Raw genomic sequence first — 14,121 nt, 5'->3', positions numbered from 1 at the left:
GGGGGGGGGGGGGTGGGGGGGGGGGGGGGTGGGGGGGGGGGGGGGTGGGGGGGGGGGGGGGTGGGGGGGGGGGGGGGTGGGGGGGGGGGGGGGTGGGGGGGGGGGGGGGTGGGGGGGGGGGGGGGTGGGGGGGGGGGGGGGTGGGGGGGGGGGGGGGTGGGGGGGGGGGGGGGTGGGGGGGGGGGGGGGTGGGGGGGGGGGGGGGTGGGGGGGGGGGGGGGTGGGGGGGGGGGGGGGTGGGGGGGGGGGGGGGTGGGGGGGGGGGGGGGTGGGGGGGGGGGGGGGTGGGGGGGGGGGGGGGTGGGGGGGGGGGGGGGTGGGGGGGGGGGGGGGTGGGGGGGGGGGGGGGTGGGGGGGGGGGGGGGTGGGGGGGGGGGGGGGTGGGGGGGGGGGGGGGTGGGGGGGGGGGGGGGTGGGGGGGGGGGGGGGTGGGGGGGGGGGGGGGTGGGGGGGGGGGGGGGTGGGGGGGGGGGGGGGTGGGGGGGGGGGGGGGTGGGGGGGGGGGGGGGTGGGGGGGGGGGGGGGTGGGGGGGGGGGGGGGTGGGGGGGGGGGGGGGTGGGGGGGGGGGGGGGTGGGGGGGGGGGGGGGTGGGGGGGGGGGGGGGTGGGGGGGGGGGGGGGTGGGGGGGGGGGGGGGTGGGGGGGGGGGGGGGTGGGGGGGGGGGGGGGTGGGGGGGGGGGGGGGTGGGGGGGGGGGGGGGTGGGGGGGGGGGGGGGTGGGGGGGGGGGGGGGTGGGGGGGGGGGGGGGTGGGGGGGGGGGGGGGTGGGGGGGGGGGGGGGTGGGGGGGGGGGGGGGTGGGGGGGGGGGGGGGTGGGGGGGGGGGGGGGTGGGGGGGGGGGGGGGTGGGGGGGGGGGGGGGTGGGGGGGGGGGGGGGTGGGGGGGGGGGGGGGTGGGGGGGGGGGGGGGTGGGGGGGGGGGGGGGTGGGGGGGGGGGGGGGTGGGGGGGGGGGGGGGTGGGGGGGGGGGGGGGTGGGGGGGGGGGGGGGTGGGGGGGGGGGGGGGTGGGGGGGGGGGGGGGTGGGGGGGGGGGGGGGTGGGGGGGGGGGGGGGTGGGGGGGGGGGGGGGTGGGGGGGGGGGGGGGTGGGGGGGGGGGGGGGTGGGGGGGGGGGGGGGTGGGGGGGGGGGGGGGTGGGGGGGGGGGGGGGTGGGGGGGGGGGGGGGTGGGGGGGGGGGGGGGTGGGGGGGGGGGGGGGTGGGGGGGGGGGGGGGTGGGGGGGGGGGGGGGTGGGGGGGGGGGGGGGTGGGGGGGGGGGGGGGTGGGGGGGGGGGGGGGTGGGGGGGGGGGGGGGTGGGGGGGGGGGGGGGTGGGGGGGGGGGGGGGTGGGGGGGGGGGGGGGTGGGGGGGGGGGGGGGTGGGGGGGGGGGGGGGTGGGGGGGGGGGGGGGTGGGGGGGGGGGGGGGTGGGGGGGGGGGGGGGTGGGGGGGGGGGGGGGTGGGGGGGGGGGGGGGTGGGGGGGGGGGGGGGTGGGGGGGGGGGGGGGTGGGGGGGGGGGGGGGTGGGGGGGGGGGGGGGTGGGGGGGGGGGGGGGTGGGGGGGGGGGGGGGTGGGGGGGGGGGGGGGTGGGGGGGGGGGGGGGTGGGGGGGGGGGGGGGTGGGGGGGGGGGGGGGTGGGGGGGGGGGGGGGTGGGGGGGGGGGGGGGTGGGGGGGGGGGGGGGTGGGGGGGGGGGGGGGTGGGGGGGGGGGGGGGTGGGGGGGGGGGGGGGTGGGGGGGGGGGGGGGTGGGGGGGGGGGGGGGTGGGGGGGGGGGGGGGTGGGGGGGGGGGGGGGTGGGGGGGGGGGGGGGTGGGGGGGGGGGGGGGTGGGGGGGGGGGGGGGTGGGGGGGGGGGGGGGTGGGGGGGGGGGGGGGTGGGGGGGGGGGGGGGTGGGGGGGGGGGGGGGTGGGGGGGGGGGGGGGTGGGGGGGGGGGGGGGTGGGGGGGGGGGGGGGTGGGGGGGGGGGGGGGTGGGGGGGGGGGGGGGTGGGGGGGGGGGGGGGTGGGGGGGGGGGGGGGTGGGGGGGGGGGGGGGTGGGGGGGGGGGGGGGTGGGGGGGGGGGGGGGTGGGGGGGGGGGGGGGTGGGGGGGGGGGGGGGTGGGGGGGGGGGGGGGTGGGGGGGGGGGGGGGTGGGGGGGGGGGGGGGTGGGGGGGGGGGGGGGTGGGGGGGGGGGGGGGTGGGGGGGGGGGGGGGTGGGGGGGGGGGGGGGTGGGGGGGGGGGGGGGTGGGGGGGGGGGGGGGTGGGGGGGGGGGGGGGTGGGGGGGGGGGGGGGTGGGGGGGGGGGGGGGTGGGGGGGGGGGGGGGTGGGGGGGGGGGGGGGTGGGGGGGGGGGGGGGTGGGGGGGGGGGGGGGTGGGGGGGGGGGGGGGTGGGGGGGGGGGGGGGTGGGGGGGGGGGGGGGTGGGGGGGGGGGGGGGTGGGGGGGGGGGGGGGTGGGGGGGGGGGGGGGTGGGGGGGGGGGGGGGTGGGGGGGGGGGGGGGTGGGGGGGGGGGGGGGTGGGGGGGGGGGGGGGTGGGGGGGGGGGGGGGTGGGGGGGGGGGGGGGTGGGGGGGGGGGGGGGTGGGGGGGGGGGGGGGTGGGGGGGGGGGGGGGTGGGGGGGGGGGGGGGTGGGGGGGGGGGGGGGTGGGGGGGGGGGGGGGTGGGGGGGGGGGGGGGTGGGGGGGGGGGGGGGTGGGGGGGGGGGGGGGTGGGGGGGGGGGGGGGTGGGGGGGGGGGGGGGTGGGGGGGGGGGGGGGTGGGGGGGGGGGGGGGTGGGGGGGGGGGGGGGTGGGGGGGGGGGGGGGTGGGGGGGGGGGGGGGTGGGGGGGGGGGGGGGTGGGGGGGGGGGGGGGTGGGGGGGGGGGGGGGTGGGGGGGGGGGGGGGTGGGGGGGGGGGGGGGTGGGGGGGGGGGGGGGTGGGGGGGGGGGGGGGTGGGGGGGGGGGGGGGTGGGGGGGGGGGGGGGTGGGGGGGGGGGGGGGTGGGGGGGGGGGGGGGTGGGGGGGGGGGGGGGTGGGGGGGGGGGGGGGTGGGGGGGGGGGGGGGTGGGGGGGGGGGGGGGTGGGGGGGGGGGGGGGTGGGGGGGGGGGGGGGTGGGGGGGGGGGGGGGTGGGGGGGGGGGGGGGTGGGGGGGGGGGGGGGTGGGGGGGGGGGGGGGTGGGGGGGGGGGGGGGTGGGGGGGGGGGGGGGTGGGGGGGGGGGGGGGTGGGGGGGGGGGGGGGTGGGGGGGGGGGGGGGTGGGGGGGGGGGGGGGTGGGGGGGGGGGGGGGTGGGGGGGGGGGGGGGTGGGGGGGGGGGGGGGTGGGGGGGGGGGGGGGTGGGGGGGGGGGGGGGTGGGGGGGGGGGGGGGTGGGGGGGGGGGGGGGTGGGGGGGGGGGGGGGTGGGGGGGGGGGGGGGTGGGGGGGGGGGGGGGTGGGGGGGGGGGGGGGTGGGGGGGGGGGGGGGTGGGGGGGGGGGGGGGTGGGGGGGGGGGGGGGTGGGGGGGGGGGGGGGTGGGGGGGGGGGGGGGTGGGGGGGGGGGGGGGTGGGGGGGGGGGGGGGTGGGGGGGGGGGGGGGTGGGGGGGGGGGGGGGTGGGGGGGGGGGGGGGTGGGGGGGGGGGGGGGTGGGGGGGGGGGGGGGTGGGGGGGGGGGGGGGTGGGGGGGGGGGGGGGTGGGGGGGGGGGGGGGTGGGGGGGGGGGGGGGTGGGGGGGGGGGGGGGTGGGGGGGGGGGGGGGTGGGGGGGGGGGGGGGTGGGGGGGGGGGGGGGTGGGGGGGGGGGGGGGTGGGGGGGGGGGGGGGTGGGGGGGGGGGGGGGTGGGGGGGGGGGGGGGTGGGGGGGGGGGGGGGTGGGGGGGGGGGGGGGTGGGGGGGGGGGGGGGTGGGGGGGGGGGGGGGTGGGGGGGGGGGGGGGTGGGGGGGGGGGGGGGTGGGGGGGGGGGGGGGTGGGGGGGGGGGGGGGTGGGGGGGGGGGGGGGTGGGGGGGGGGGGGGGTGGGGGGGGGGGGGGGTGGGGGGGGGGGGGGGTGGGGGGGGGGGGGGGTGGGGGGGGGGGGGGGTGGGGGGGGGGGGGGGTGGGGGGGGGGGGGGGTGGGGGGGGGGGGGGGTGGGGGGGGGGGGGGGTGGGGGGGGGGGGGGGTGGGGGGGGGGGGGGGTGGGGGGGGGGGGGGGTGGGGGGGGGGGGGGGTGGGGGGGGGGGGGGGTGGGGGGGGGGGGGGGTGGGGGGGGGGGGGGGTGGGGGGGGGGGGGGGTGGGGGGGGGGGGGGGTGGGGGGGGGGGGGGGTGGGGGGGGGGGGGGGTGGGGGGGGGGGGGGGTGGGGGGGGGGGGGGGTGGGGGGGGGGGGGGGTGGGGGGGGGGGGGGGTGGGGGGGGGGGGGGGTGGGGGGGGGGGGGGGTGGGGGGGGGGGGGGGTGGGGGGGGGGGGGGGTGGGGGGGGGGGGGGGTGGGGGGGGGGGGGGGTGGGGGGGGGGGGGGGTGGGGGGGGGGGGGGGTGGGGGGGGGGGGGGGTGGGGGGGGGGGGGGGTGGGGGGGGGGGGGGGTGGGGGGGGGGGGGGGTGGGGGGGGGGGGGGGTGGGGGGGGGGGGGGGTGGGGGGGGGGGGGGGTGGGGGGGGGGGGGGGTGGGGGGGGGGGGGGGTGGGGGGGGGGGGGGGTGGGGGGGGGGGGGGGTGGGGGGGGGGGGGGGTGGGGGGGGGGGGGGGTGGGGGGGGGGGGGGGTGGGGGGGGGGGGGGGTGGGGGGGGGGGGGGGTGGGGGGGGGGGGGGGTGGGGGGGGGGGGGGGTGGGGGGGGGGGGGGGTGGGGGGGGGGGGGGGTGGGGGGGGGGGGGGGTGGGGGGGGGGGGGGGTGGGGGGGGGGGGGGGTGGGGGGGGGGGGGGGTGGGGGGGGGGGGGGGTGGGGGGGGGGGGGGGTGGGGGGGGGGGGGGGTGGGGGGGGGGGGGGGTGGGGGGGGGGGGGGGTGGGGGGGGGGGGGGGTGGGGGGGGGGGGGGGTGGGGGGGGGGGGGGGTGGGGGGGGGGGGGGGTGGGGGGGGGGGGGGGTGGGGGGGGGGGGGGGTGGGGGGGGGGGGGGGTGGGGGGGGGGGGGGGTGGGGGGGGGGGGGGGTGGGGGGGGGGGGGGGTGGGGGGGGGGGGGGGTGGGGGGGGGGGGGGGTGGGGGGGGGGGGGGGTGGGGGGGGGGGGGGGTGGGGGGGGGGGGGGGTGGGGGGGGGGGGGGGTGGGGGGGGGGGGGGGTGGGGGGGGGGGGGGGTGGGGGGGGGGGGGGGTGGGGGGGGGGGGGGGTGGGGGGGGGGGGGGGTGGGGGGGGGGGGGGGTGGGGGGGGGGGGGGGTGGGGGGGGGGGGGGGTGGGGGGGGGGGGGGGTGGGGGGGGGGACTCCCTCCCTCCCTCCCTCCCTCCCTCCCTCCCTCTTGTTTTCACCATCTGTCTCACTCTCTCAGTTAAAAAGGATAACTATGCAGTTAGCATGGGTGATCACAAAAATGACACTGTGTCGTGGATGTTTGTATCTTTCTTTAAACTGAACAGAGGAAATGGACACAGAAAACATTTCCTGGCTATTTTGAGTTTCCTGGGCTGTTTGGTTACGTTCTGTCGGTTTTATCTCCTAATGTTTTGCCCTCATTTGTAGCTGGCATCTTCAGAGGCATGTCATGGAAAGATGTGTTTCTCTCTGTAACGCACTGTCAGTGATGGATTTACCTCTAGGCTTGGCAGGCCGAAGCCTACAGCTTCGAAATCTAGGCAGGCTCCAGCCAAGGTAATATCTTTGACACTGTAATATTTTTGACTGTAATATTTTTGACACTGCCACAGGCCTTTCTTATACATGCTGTCATAACACACCGTAGTCTCTAAACAACCCTTCAGTAATTATCCTTGCACTCCATGTCAGTGTTAATTTTAATATTTATTCATTTTTTCCAATCGCTGTGCTATTTAACAATACCATCTTAGGTCCTTTAGAGGAGGAATCGTGAATGGTGGAATTTTAAACACTTGGCATCATCCTTGGCTTTATTGAATTTTGCTTTAAACCAGTCTTCCAACTTCCTCTAGACCTGAGGGTGGGGGATTGGGAGAGGCCTCATAAGTCTAGGGCCTCTCTGCATCTAAATCCAGCACTGCACCCTGTGTAGAAACGCATCTTACCACGGCATGCCTCTGAGGATGCCTGCCATAAATGTGGGTTTTTCTCTCTTTCTCACAATACTGAACCCAGGGGGCATTCATTGAAAATGCTGGGGGAAAGAATTAGGACTAATAAAAGGAAACACTTCTTCACGCAACGTGTGATTGGTGTTTGGAATATGCTGCCACAGGAGGTGGTGATGGCCACTAACCTGGATAGCTTTAAAAAGGGCTTGGACAGATTTATGGAGGAGAAGTCGATCTATGGCTACCAATCTTGATCCTCCTTGATCTGAGATTGCAAATGCCTTAGCAGACCGGGTGCTCGGGAGCAGCAGCAGCAGCAGCAGAAGGCCATTGCTTTCACCTCTTGCATGTGAGCTCCCAAAGGCACCTGGTGGGCCACTGCGAGTAGCAGAGAGCTGGACTAGATGGACTCTGGTCTGATCCAGCTGGCTGGTTCTTATGTTCTTATGGGTGAAACAATAAAAGCCAAAACTACCCCACTACGGCCACTCAGCCTGGAACATCCACAAGAGCCAGTTGATTCCGGCCGTTGAATCCTTTGACAATACACATAGAATCATAGAGCTGGAAGAGACCCCAAGGGCCGTCAAGTCCAACCCCCTGCCATGCACGAACACACAATCAAAGCACTCCCGTCAGATGGCCATCCAGCCTCTGCTTAAAAACCTCCCAAGAAGGAGACCCCACCACACTCCAAGGCAGTACACTCCACTGTCAAACAGCCCTGACTGTCAGGAAGTTTTTCCTGGTGTTTAGGTGGAATCTCTTTTCCTTCACCTTGAACCCATGACTCCTGGTTCTAGTCTCTGCAGCAGCAGAAAACAAGCTTGCTCCCTCACCAAACATCCCTTCAAATATCGAAACATGACTGTCATGTCACTTCTTAACCTTCTCAAACAGAACCTTTCGTCTTTGCCACCGAATGGTGTTTGATTCCCCACTCCTCCACCTCAGTGGCGGAAGCTTATCTGGTGAACCAGAAGTATTTCTGCACTCCTACATCCCTTCTGGGTGACCTTGGGCTAGTCACAGTTCTCTCAGAACTCTCTCAGCCCCACCTACCTCACAAGGGAGAGGAAAGGAAAGGAGCTTGTAAGCCATCTTGAGTCTCATTACAGGAGAGAAAGGTGGGATATAAATCCAAACTCTTGTTCCCTTCCCAGAAATGCCAGGGTTGTGTCCCAGGGGCAGGCAATGGCAAACCACCTTTGAAAATCTCTTGCCTTGAAAACCTTACGGCACCTTCATAAGTCGTCTGGGACTTGGCCGCACCAAAAAAAATAGAGTTCTCTTCCAATAAAGAACGTATATTTCTTCTCTAAAGTAATCAGCCTCAGTGTTTACTTGCTCCTAAAACCTTCTAGGGCTGTGGTGGCGAACCTTTGGCACTCCAGATGTTATGGACTACAATTCCCATCAGTCCCTGCCAGCATGGCCAATTGATGGGAATTGTAGTCCATAACATCTGGAGTGCCAAAAGTTCACCACCACTGTTCTAGGGCATAACTCTGCTGTTGAAGTGTGTTACAGACTTCCCTCTGTGATACACGTCTGAAGATGCCAGCCATAGATGCGGGCGAAACGTTAGGAACAAGATCCCTCAGACCACGGCCACACAGCCCGGAAAACCCACCACAACCAGTTGAATCCGCCCGTGAAAGCCTTCAACAGTACATCTGCTGTGGGAGCCCCAGCTTTATTTTCATTTCATATTTAATGCATTTTACGAACCACACCTTTCAAAATGCAGTTTCAGCCAGCGCTTATTTGAGGTCCTGTCTACAGGGAACACGTTCAGCAGCTTGGAAGGGATGGAATTTGAGTGGAGCATCGCCAAGGATGACGAGATGGAAAACGTGGAGCTGTCCAGCAAGATTAGGTAAAGAAAAGCCGGATAAATAATAATAATTTATTTATAGACCACTCTCCTCGCTTGCAACTGGCTCAGAGAGGTTTACATTTACTTTCAATAAAATCAGCGTAACAATGAACCGTGGTGCCCTAAAATTAAGAAGGATGGGACAGTGTAAAATTAAAGTAACAGTATCTGTAAACATTTTTGTAAAGAGAAAAAAAGGAAGGAGGGAGGGGAGGGAGGGAAGGGAAGGGAAGGGAAGGCAGCTAAGATGGCTACAAACTGTTGCTTCCTTCAGCCATCGGCCTGTGTCAATCCCTGGATCTGTAGACAAATATGAGACTCTGGATCTTTTGAATCAGAAACCTTTATTGACAGACATCGGATGACCTAGCTATAGAAAGCCAGTTCTGACAAACTGTCTGTGTGGGTAAAACCTTTTATCACCTTGAAGTTTCCCCTCCTCCTTCCACCCCCCCCCCCTTTCACACCCCATATTAAAAGACAGTGTGAAATAGAACAAGAATGTTGTACGGGAAGCGGTTGGACTTGATGGTCCTTGGGCCCCATCTTCCAACTCTTATGATTCTATGATTAACTTTAAGAGTGAGTGGCAGCACTGGGAATTTTGGGTTCATTTCCTCTGAGCTAATGAGATGGTGATATCATTGTGGTAGAACGCCTTCAAAGCCACCTTTCAGCATGGCAGCTGCTGTAGCATCTCCCCCCCCCCCCCCCATAATTGTATCCATTGAGCAGACTTTTTTCCTTTTTGAGTCAGGATCTAGTCTAGGGCTGTGGCCAACTTGCATCTCCTGGACTGTGGGCTGGATATAAGGCATTTATGGTTGTGGATTTTCCCCCTTCTTTCTTTTCACATAGAAGCAACCTTCAACCCACAAAAAAAAAGGCATTGCTCTGGGTACCCTGGAGCGTAAAAGGCTCCCAGGACTGAAATGAGGAAGTTTAATGGGATGTCCTTGAAAGGACAGCAGAGGGGAAATAGTGGAGGAACTGCCCCCTCCCCAACTCACACCGGGAGTCTTTTTGACAACAGGGGTCTTATGAATATCAGCAATGACTTTTGGGAGGGCCCAGCAGATGCTATCAGGGGGAAATGGTGCCCAGAGACAACACCTGCTCTGGGCACAAACACCCCCGTGCTAGGGGGCGGGGGTGGCTTTGATGGGCTGGCCTGCTGCCACGGTGCCCTGGGGAGGGCAGAAGTCAGCCTGCAGAGTGGGGGGGGGGGGCAGGGCACCACAGCAGGGAGGGAAGGAGGCAGCTTGGAAGGGTGTCACAGCAGCAAGCTGACTCCTGGCAGCAGGCCGTTGCACCCAGGGTCATTTGACACACACACCCCCAGTCCCAGACTTCTGCTGTGGGCAAGGGCAGGCAGGACAAAGTCCATAACCGTCTTCTGTGTTCACAGCTGTGGGATATAACCTGACATCTGGTCAAAGAAAGGTGTGATGTCTTGGCATTTTCAAATGAGCAGGTGGATTCTAATCCGGAGAACTGGGCTTGATTCCCCACTCCTCCACGTGAGTGGTGGACTCTTATCTGGGGAACTGGATTTGTTTCTCCGCTCCTCCACATGAAGCCTTCTGGGTGACCTTGGGCCAGTCCCAGCTCTGTCAGAACCCTCTCAGCCCCACCTGCCTCACAAGGTGTCTGTGGTGAGGAGAAGAAAGGAGTTTGTAAAGCTCTTTGAGTCTCTTTCCAAGAGAGAAAGTCATGGTAAAAATCCGAACACTCCTTCCGTGAAAGAGCAAGATGCAAGCCTCCTCTAGTGCACACCCGCCTGAGACTACCAAGCAGCAAAAGGATCACAAAGGCCTTTGTTCTTTCTGTAAATGTCTAGTCTTGTCTCTGTAGGATCTTAAAGTATTCCGAAGCAGAATATTCTCCACCGGACTACATTATCGAGATGGAAAGAGAGGAGAAACAAGGAGACAGGATTCTGGTCTCAGGGATCAAGACAGGGGCAGCGGTCGTAAAAGTACGAATGGAGGAGCCGACATACAAGGTGCGTTCCCCCCGTGCCCACTGGAGGAGACAAGTACTCAGGCCTAAGAGACAGTTAATCCTTTTTACACACCAAGGGACTAACTACTACAGACAAGCGACAATGACAAAGCCCCGAGACTTAAAATGAGGAGAAACGAAAATCAGGTGGCAATTTGAATGGTGAAATGGTTGGCAGCGTCCTTCATCCCTTCGCTGCCCACCATTCATTCATTCATTCATTCATTCATTCATTCATTCATTCATTCATTCATTCATTCATTCATTCATTCATTCATTCATTCATTCATTCATTCATTCATTCATTCATTTATACTTTAGACTTTTATACCGCCCTGTCCCCGAGGGGCTCTGGGCGGTGTACAACATATAGCGTGGTACAGTCGTAAGGTAACTAAAACCTTTAAAAGCAGCGATAAGAACAACAAAACTAAGTATACTAATATAATAAATACAAATTTAAAAATAGGTGGCGTCCAGCAACTCAATTTCCAAAGTCCCCTCCCCTAGAGGGAGGAGCGGCGAGTCCCATTAGATGACAAACGGCCCGGATGTAAGGGCCTAAGGAAAGGGGCAGGGCACTATCAGCGGCCGGTCCCTCCAAAGGCCCGGCGGAACAGCTCCGTCTTACAGGCCCTGCGGAACTCACCAAGGGCCCCGCAGGGCCCGACAGCTGGAGGGAGAGCGTTCCACCAGGCCGGGGCCAGAGCCGTAAAGGCCCTGGCCTGCGTGGAGGCCAGCTGCATCATCGAGGGGCCAGGGACCACCAGTAAATTGGCCTCTATCGATCAAAAAGGCCATATAGGGACATACGGGGTGATGGCCCTATTTCCAAATCATGCCCCAAACCAAAGTCACCCCTTCCCCACTTCCAGCAGAGTTTCAAACGTTGGGCTGGGTTCAGACTGAATTCTCCACCACCTGAACAATTTCTTGTCAATTCGCACTACCTGCTGCAGACCCTTGACTCACTCCCATCCTATTTCTGAGAATCTTGTATCCGCTGGTATCAGCTTGTCTGTGGGACGGGGCAAGGAGGAAAAGTTCTGTTCCACAGACAAGGCCAGGTATGCACTTGTGAAGTCCTTCACGTTCCCTTTGGATTGGATTCTCAGCTATGCACATTTTACCCTTGCTTCGAAACTCACTGTGCTCTCAGATTATTTATTTTTATTTATTTATTTTATCGAATTTATATTCCGCCATCCCCCGAAGGGCTCAGGGCGGTGTCCAACATCATTCGTAACATTAAAATCAATTAAAACAATTCCTACCCATAATTAAAAGAACCACATATAAATGGCAGACGGCTTCAAACTCCCACCCCTCCCCCTTTCTTGCACCCACAGGAGGCCAGATGTTTACTATATAGCGGGATATCAATGTTACCCTGGCTGGCCAAATGCCTGGCGGAAGGTCCATTTTACAGGCCCTGCGGAAACTCTGTATGTCCCGCAGGGCCCTGATCTTACCTGGGAGCCTGTTCCACCAAGTCGGGGCCAGGACTGTAAAAGCCCTGGCCCCTGTAGAGGCCCGCCGGACCACTTTGGGGCCGGGGATCACCAGCAGGTCCGCCTCCGAAGAGCGGAGGGGCCTAGAGGGGCGATACAGGGAGAGTCGGTCCCTTAGACGGTCCCTTGGATTAGATTAGAGAATCTCTGCAGTTTCTGAAACCTAGTAAAATGCAACCTGCCCTCCCCACCCTGCACAGGGAAAGCAAAGGGAATCAGCATGCATTTTACTTTCTCTGGGTTAGCTCACTTCTCCTCCCTTCCCCCAAGAGCAATTCTTCCCACTCCCTGGGCCAGTATTTCAATGTGATCTGAAGGGCTTCCTAAAAAAAAAAAATTAAATGCTGTGGGTCTGTCACTTGATCAATAGACCCTTGAAATTGACATGAGATTTATAGCCTAGAAAAATAACGCTAGACCATAGATACCTGTAAGGGGCCAGTCAATAATTGAGACTCATGAAGGTATCAAGAGCTTTTATTGAACTGTGTCGGTGCCCCAGGTCCGAGAAGCCACAGCTGGGGGCTCTGTCTTCTGTCCCTGGTATATATCAGAAAACATTTGCTCATTCGACATTCCCTCCTCCCCCTTTCTCAAAACAATTTGCACAAGACAAGGAAGGGTGAGAGAGAGAGAGAACGTTGTCATGTAATCGCAGCCTGCGGAAGACTCCCTCCTTGTCCCAAAAAATGAGAGAGAAGGGGGGATTTATGCCTGAATCACGAGTTACAAAAGCGAAGCAATAGAAAAGCCATCCAAACCCCAAGTGCTGATAATGAACCAGGTGTGACCTTGAGCTGAAGCAGGAAATGCCAGACCCAGCAAGGGCCAGGTTGGTCACCGGGAGGAGCTAGGCCTAACAATGCCACCCCTGGAGGCGACGTGGTGAAGGTGGTGCTGCCCCACTTCCAACAGGTTTTCTGGAGGTGTGGGGAAGGAGGAAAAACCAAAAACCCTCCCCGCCACTAGGAAGCCTCCACTGGAGCCGATGGACTTGCACCACCCCAAAGGGTGGCATGAGTCCAGGGCCAGGGCCGCGATGCAACTGGCCGCAAATGTCAGCTCTGCCCCCAGGAATGCCCTCTCCCTCATGCTGGCATCCATTCCAGACACCAGTGCAGCTCGTTGCTGCTTGGACTTCTGGCTTTTGCTGCGGCGCGGCTGAGGGGTGAACTGTGCTCCTGCACCTCTGGCCCCTCGGCCGGCGTGAGGGCTCTTTGCGTCAGCAGAGGGGACAGACGTGCCAGCACTGCTCTCCACCAGCTCCTGTGACAGATCACGCCACTCATCTGGATCAGGCTGCCCAGGTTGGAACCTACTGTTCTCCCAAACTACATACGCCAGTCCTATACCAACTACACTGGCTGCCAATCGAGTACCGGGTCATGTTTAAAGTTTTGGTATTGACCTTTAAAGCCATTCACGGCCTTGGCCCTGCTTATCTGAGGGACCATCTCTCCCTATATCGCCCTTCTAGGCCCCTCCGCTAATCAGAGGCGGATCTACTGGTGATCCCTGGCCCCAAGGCGATCCAGCTGGCCTCTACAAGGGCCAGGGCTTTTACGGCTCTGGCCCCTACCTGGTGGAACAGGCTTCCGGGTGAGATCAGGGCCCTGCGGGACTTACAGAGTTTCCGCAGGGCCTGCAAAACGGACCTGTTCCGCCAGGCATTTGGCCAGCCGGGATGATTTCAACTTCGCCATAAAGAACATCTGGCCTCCCGTGGGTACACAAAGGGGGGAGGGAGGGGTTGAAGCCATCTGCAAGTTTTAGTATTTTATGTATTATTATGATACGTTTTTAAATTGTTTTATGACTGATGGACATCGCCCCGAGCCTTTGTGGGAGGGCGGTCTATAAATTGGATGGATGGAGGGATGGAGGGATGTGGAACCTTCCTCAAGTGGAAGAAGCCTTTACCGTTAGGGAGGAGAGGGATGGAGACATGGTGACATCCATCAACCTGTATCACACTCATAAAGAATCAAATAATTCTGATAAAGTACTGTAAACAAAAATAACCCTTCTGTGGGCATCTACCTATTTGCTCAGTCTCTGGTCTCTTCTTCACCAGAAAATAGCAGCCGCTCTGGTACGTCTGTTGGTTTTGGAGAACGTGTTCCTAATACCCTCCTATGATGTGTCCCTGTTGGTTGGAGCCTACATTAAGTACAAAGTCGGCAAAATAGTTCAGGGGAAGATCATAGGTACGTTTTCCCGTCACTTCTGTGCTTTTCCATTTATCTGGACAGTCTGTTCCAAGTGAGATTTGCAGTCCAGTCCTCAGTAGATTTATACTCCTCTAAGCCCAGTGACTTCAGTGGCCTTGGAGGGATATAAAACCCTGTTTAGGAATGCACAGTCTGTATATACTAGAACCAGGGGACATTCATTGAAAATGCTGGGGGGAAGAATTAGGACTAATACAAGGAAACACTTCTTCACGCAACGTGTGATTGGTGTTTGGAATATGCTGCCACAGGAGGTGGTGATGGCCACTAACCTGGATAGCTTTAAAAGGGGCTTGGACAGATTTATGGAGGAGAAATCGATTTATGGCTACCAATCTTGATCCTCCTTGATCTGAGATTGCAAATGCCTTAACAGACCAGGTGATCGGGAACAACAGCCACAGAAGA

At 65.7% G+C, this 14,121-nt stretch overlaps 1 protein-coding gene across 1 annotated transcript in view; it reads left to right on the top strand.

Moving 5' to 3' along the window:
• The first annotated feature begins 5,622 nt into the window (after nucleotides 1-5,622).
• NUP210L (nucleoporin 210 like) overlaps nucleotides 5,623-14,121 on the top strand; it is a 72,974-nt gene continuing 64,475 nt past the window's right edge. Inside the window, exons 1-4 of the mRNA XM_048503428.1 lie at nucleotides 5,623-5,690; nucleotides 7,839-7,967; nucleotides 9,822-9,972; nucleotides 13,557-13,689. Coding sequence (XP_048359385.1) covers nucleotides 5,623-5,690; nucleotides 7,839-7,967; nucleotides 9,822-9,972; nucleotides 13,557-13,689 — 481 coding nt within the window. The remainder of the gene's footprint in view (nucleotides 5,691-7,838; nucleotides 7,968-9,821; nucleotides 9,973-13,556; nucleotides 13,690-14,121) is intronic.

The sequence above is a fragment of the Sphaerodactylus townsendi genome, linkage group LG01 (assembly GCF_021028975.2).
Source record: "Sphaerodactylus townsendi isolate TG3544 linkage group LG01, MPM_Stown_v2.3, whole genome shotgun sequence".
NCBI lineage: Eukaryota > Metazoa > Chordata > Lepidosauria > Squamata > Sphaerodactylidae > Sphaerodactylus > Sphaerodactylus townsendi.
Note: the sequence above shows the minus strand (reverse complement) of the source record. Positions and strands in the feature narration are given on the sequence as shown.